Here is a 5,906-nt window from a genome sequence, read left to right on the forward strand (position 1 = left end):
TATATGCACAGCTTAAATATCTTTTGTGAAATTCATCTGTGAATATGTATGAAAGATTACCACCCAAAACATTTCCAAGCTTTTAGCACAAACCTATAATTGAGTGATATTTCTCGGTCCTTTTCTGGTGCTGGTCCTCTGCTGGTGCTGGTCATTTGCTGGTGTTGGTCCTTTGCTGGTGCCAGTGTCACGTAATATGTACTTGTGCTGGTGTTGCATAAATACACATAAAAAGGACCCAGAATACTCCGTAAAGTGGTTGGCATTAGGAAGGGCATCCAACTGTAAAGACCATGCCAAAACAGACAGTTGGAGTCTGGACAGCTCTCTGGCTGGAAAACTCCTGTCAAGCTGTCCAAACCATGCAAACATGGGAAAATGGACATTAAATGATAAAAATGATGATGTTGTTGATGATAATGAACTTCATAAATAAAACTGGGTGCAGCAGAAAGGTTGCTCTGATTTCAAAGGTTGATAAAAAAAAACTACCACATGAAGATATGGAAAAAACGATGCTCTCCATTTCAAGCTATGGTGGGTACTACTTGAAACAGAAAGAAATGGTATTTAACGAACTTCATAGAAATGCAAAGTGTTTTCATGCATCTTCATGTGTTTGTTTATTATTAACCTTTGAAATTGGGGCAACCTTTCTGCCGCAACCTGTATACACATGGTGAAGGCAAGGCTGTGTGGTTTAAAAGTTCACTTCCAAACCATGTGGCTTCAAGTTCAATCTCACTGCATGGCACCTTGGGCAAGAGGGGAAGTATTTTCTATTCTAGCTTTCAGCTAAACAAAGCCCTGTGTGTGGATTTGGTAGGGGGAAACTTTTATGTTGTTGTATGTCTACATGTATGTACGTATGTATGTATGTATGTAAGTATGTATGTATGTATGTATGTGTTTCCTTGTCTTGGCATCACATCTCTCTCATTGTTGGCACTCCGTTGGTTACGACGACGAGTGTTCCAGTTGATCCGATCAACGGAACAGCCTGCTCGTGAAATTAACGTGTAAGTGGCTGAGCACTCCACAGACACGTGTATCCTTAAAGTAGTTCTCAGGGAGATTCAACGTGACACAGAGTGTGACAAGGCTGGCCCTTTGAAATACAAGTACAACAGAAACAGGAAGAGAGAGTGAGAGAAAGTTGTTGTGAAAGAGTACAGCAGGGTTCACCACCATCCCCTGCCAGAGCCTTGTGAAGCTTTAGGTGTTTTCGCTCAATAAGCACTCACAATGCCTAGTCTGGGTATTGAAGCTGTGATCTTAAGAGCACGAGTCCGCTGCCCTAACCACTGGGCCATTGTGCCTCCACAAAGACAAGCACAATATGGCTAAGCATTTTGCTGGGTGCTCTAACATTTCTGCCAACTCACCACCTTTGGCATCACATCATAAGCTGTAAAAATGTGTTACCATACAAGGGGTATCATCTGTTCTCAATCCTCTGCAAAGACATGTCTGCATATTGGAAAATATCATCTTCCATGGAAACAAGTGAGAGTTGGTGACAGGAAAGGCATATGGCCATAGAAAACTTGCCATAACAAATTCTGGCTCATCCATGCAAACATAGAATGAAATAATTATAGTGGTGGTGGTGGTGGTGGTGGTAACACCAACATGATAGTAGTGTCTGAAAAGGGGGGAAAAAAACCCATCTGTACATAATTTAATGTTAATTTTCTTCAGAAAATTTACCTTTAATTTTTTTTTATCTTTAACAGATTGGACCAGCAATTGTCTACTTGGAGTTTCAGAGTATATTTGGTAAAGGAATATATATCCAGAGTGTCATTCCAACTGAACCAATGGTGCAGAAAGTTGTTCATAATATCTATGTTAGCAAAAGTGTGCCTACACTATTTGCAAAGTTTCTTTTATTAGCAGAAGCTATTCAAGTGAGTACCATAAAAAATTGAATTAATTTGATATACCCGATTGTTAGATACACTATAGAATTACAAGACAGAGTATCTTTTGCAAAAGATATATTTCACGAACTTTAATCTATAGATAACTGGCACAGTTATAAAGTTACTTATATCTTATACTTGACCTGCTTGTCTAACCAGTGGGTTGGCATAAAATGAAAGCTAAAACAATGTGAAGTGCATTGTGACCAGTGGTGTATAACAAAATTTGATTGTTTGGTCGATACTGTGATACCGAGATATCTAAAACTATTAGCCGAGCTCTGGATTTTTTACAGATCATTTTTTTATCACATAGTTATTGAGGCACATGGCTCAGTGGTTAGAGCATTGGGCTCCCAATCATGGGGGTTGTGAGTTTGATTCCCAGACTGGGTTACATGTTGTGTTCTTGAGCAAGACATTTTATTCCATGTTGCTCCAGTTCACTCAGCTGTAGAAATTGAGCTGCGACATCACTGGTGCCAAGCTGTATCGCTTTTGCCTTTCCCTTGAATAACATCAGTGGCATAGAGAGGGGAAGCTGGTATGCATGAGCAACTGCTGGTCTTCTGTAAACAACCTTGTCCAGACTTTCTAGGTGCAGTCCCATGGTCATTCATGACTGAAGAGGGTCTTTACCCTTTTAGCAGCATGGAATGAAGTGCTTTGCTCAAGAACACAATCCATCACCCAGTCCAGGAATCAAAGCCACAATCTTACAATCTTGAGTCAAACACCCTTACCACTAAGCCATCCACCTCTACAGATAAATAAATCATGATGTATGCATATATGCTTTCTTTCATGACATATGCATTTAATGCTTTCTTAGAGATTTCTCTAAAACATTTGTTTTTTTTTAAACATAATAACCATAGGCGCAGGAGTGGCTGTTTGGTAAGTAGCTTGCTTACCAACCACATGGTTCCGGGTTCATTCCCATTACATGGCACCTTGGGCAAGTGTCTTCTACTATAGCTTCGGGCTGACCAAAGCCTTGTGAGTGGATTTGGTAGACGGAAACTGAAAGAAGCCTGTCGTATATATGTATATATATGCATGTATGTGTGTGTATATGTTTGTGCGTCTGTGTTTGTCTCCCCGACATCGCTTGACAACTGATGCTGGTGTGTTTACGTCCCCGTAACTTAGCAGTTCGGCTTAAGAGACCGATAGAATAAGTACTAGGCTTACAAATAATAAGCCCTGGGGTCGATTAGCTCGACTAAAGGCAGTGCTCCAGCATGGCCACAGTCAAATGACTGAAACAAGTAAAAGAGTGAAAAGAGTATAGTTTAACATAACTGAATTTCTTCTATTCTAGTTTGAACGTGACATCATGATCTGGAACAACAAGCAGTACCAACACAAACCTGTTTTTGTGAAATCAAAAGAAGATTCCCTGATGATGAGACACAGAAGATGGTTCTCCCAGTTTTATTCAGAGAATAGTCCTCGGATGACATTTCAGAAAGAAAGCCTAGATTGGTGATCCAACAATTTCTTTCAGCAGACACTTTTCTTAACTAACCTAACATTTTCCTCATGTACAAATGATATGAACCGACTCTTATCATGTCTCTCTCTGACTCACCAAAGATGAGTTGTGATTTTATTGAAAGCAAGATATTAATACTTGTTCAACTATTTTCTCCCCCACCACCCTGCTCCACTTCCTACATCCAGGGCTCAGAGTAAAGTTGTATTTTTCTTTTTATTTAAATATAGTCCATTTTATTTTTTTATTTTTGGCTTTTATTTTTTAGTGAGAATTAATTACTTAATTAACTTCATCAAGTAATTTTAATATTTCATTTTTAAATGAAACTGTAAGATAAAGATATATTTGGAGTGAATTTGTTGTCTTCTTCTGAAAAAATGCAATAGGGGGGGGGGGGAGTGGGGAATATGAAAAATAAAGGCATGCATACACACACATGCGCACTCATACATTCATGCACACACACATATGCACAAATACCTAGATGATGTTGATAAAAGTTCCAATGAAGGAGCCTTGAATCTATGTTAGAGTCCGGCTCTTTCTCTATTGACAAGGAATACAGAAATGAAACTGATTGATAACATACATACATACATACATACATACATACACACACAATTAATGAATAGAACGGTGAAAATAATGGATGTAAAATAAAATATGACAAATGTATTGAAAAGAAGAAATCATATTTTTTTGTATGTTCAAATTTATTTATTTTGAAATTCATTAGTCGGGCATTTTATATTTAAAAAAATAAAAATCAATTCTGTTAGATTTTCAAACTCACACAATTTTTCTTTGAACCTTAAAAAAATTAAATCCCCAAATAAAGGAGTTAATGGTTTAAGAATATCCAAACCCAAAACAGAACATATATCATGTTATTTCCCCATATATTATATTGACATTTTGCCCCAAAGACATTTGATTTTAATAACCAGTTACAGGTACTTTGAACATTCATTTATTTTCTTGTAGTTAAAAAGTATAAATTTGGATCATTGTTAAGTGTGTAAAAAATACACTAAATATTTTACACAACTTAAAATATACCTTGCTAATTATTCTTTGAAAAATTGTTATTATTTGCAAGAATATTATTGTATAAATTTTCAATAAAATTTATTTTGAGCAATTGAAATGTAATTATTACAAGACAAAAACAGAATAAAACATTTTTAAAAATTAAGAATTTCCTTCAAGAAAAAGTAACCAAATAAAAGAAGATTGTATCTTGTTAGTTGTGTGAACAAAATTGTGAAAGTTTCAGCTTAGCTCCATCATATTTTGAGCCTTCATCTACGTTTATATTTTCCTTGAGTCTTTCACTTTCAGCCATGTTTTAAATTGATTCTTCATTCACCAAATTTCTTTTCTAATACTGTATTTTTTTTGGAAAGATTTATCAACTATTAGGTGTAGGAGTGGCTGTGTGGTAAGTAGCTTGCTTACCAACCACATGGTTCCAGGTTCAGTCCACCTGCATGGCACCTTGGGCAAGTGTCTTCTATTAAAAGCCTCGGGCTGACCAAAACCTTGTGAGCAGATTTGGTAAACGGAAACTGAAATAAGTCCGTTGTATATATATATATATATATATATATATATATATATATATATATATATATATATAAGCATGTGTGTGTGTTTGTGTGTGTGTGTTTGTCCCCCCAACATTGCTTGCCAACCGATGGTGGTGTGTTTACATCCCCGTAACTTACCTGTTCGGCAAAAGAGACCGATAGAATAAGTACTAGGCTTACAAAGAATAAGTCCTGGGGTTGATTAGCTCGACTAAAAAGGCAGTGCTCCAGCATGGCCACAGTTAAATGACTGAAACAAGTAAAAGAGTATTAAAATTAGAAATTGTAGTTATACACACAAACACACATACACACACACACACACGTAAAAAAGGGAAATAAAGAAATCATATACATATTAGAGTATGTATGTATGCATGTGCTGTCTGTCTACCTCTCTATCTATCTATCTGTCTCTCTTTCTCTATCTATCTTTCCATATATATGTATATATATATATACATATATATTTATATGTGAGTAAAAATAAATACAAAAAAAAGGGTTTTGTATGATCGTGTATAGAGGAATATACTATTTTATTTAAAAGAGTTCCAACTCTGTCTGTTTTTTGTTTTTTATTTATATTCTTGTAAAATTTATGTGGGATATAGAATATGGAATATATATTTATATATTTAATCCTTTATATTGAACACTCAATATTTCATATATTCAATAAGACATATTCCATATATTCAATAAGACATTCAATACTTCATTTCATTGTACCATCCATCTTTTTTTATATTATATTATATATTCCATATTCTATATCCCACATAAATTTTACAAGAATATAAATAAAAAACATAAAAAACAGACAGTTGGAACTCTTTTAAATAAAATAATATATATATATATATATATAGTTCAAATTTACAGAAAACA

At 35.3% G+C, this 5,906-nt stretch overlaps 1 protein-coding gene across 1 annotated transcript in view; it reads left to right on the forward strand.

Annotated features, from left to right (window-relative positions):
• Window positions 1-4,567, forward strand: part of LOC106883186 (cholesterol 7-desaturase nvd) — a 141,962-nt gene extending 137,395 nt beyond the window's left edge. The window contains exons 5-6 of the mRNA XM_052965591.2: window positions 1,737-1,910; window positions 3,250-4,567. Of these exons, the coding sequence (XP_052821551.1) occupies window positions 1,737-1,910; window positions 3,250-3,417 (342 nt within the window). The 3' untranslated portion in view covers window positions 3,418-4,567. The remainder of the gene's footprint in view (window positions 1-1,736; window positions 1,911-3,249) is intronic.
• The last annotated feature ends 1,339 nt before the right edge of the window (window positions 4,568-5,906 follow it).

Source organism: Octopus bimaculoides, chromosome 2 (assembly GCF_046866305.1).
Source record: "Octopus bimaculoides isolate indiv1 chromosome 2, ASM4686630v1, whole genome shotgun sequence".
Lineage (NCBI taxonomy): Eukaryota > Metazoa > Mollusca > Cephalopoda > Octopoda > Octopodidae > Octopus > Octopus bimaculoides.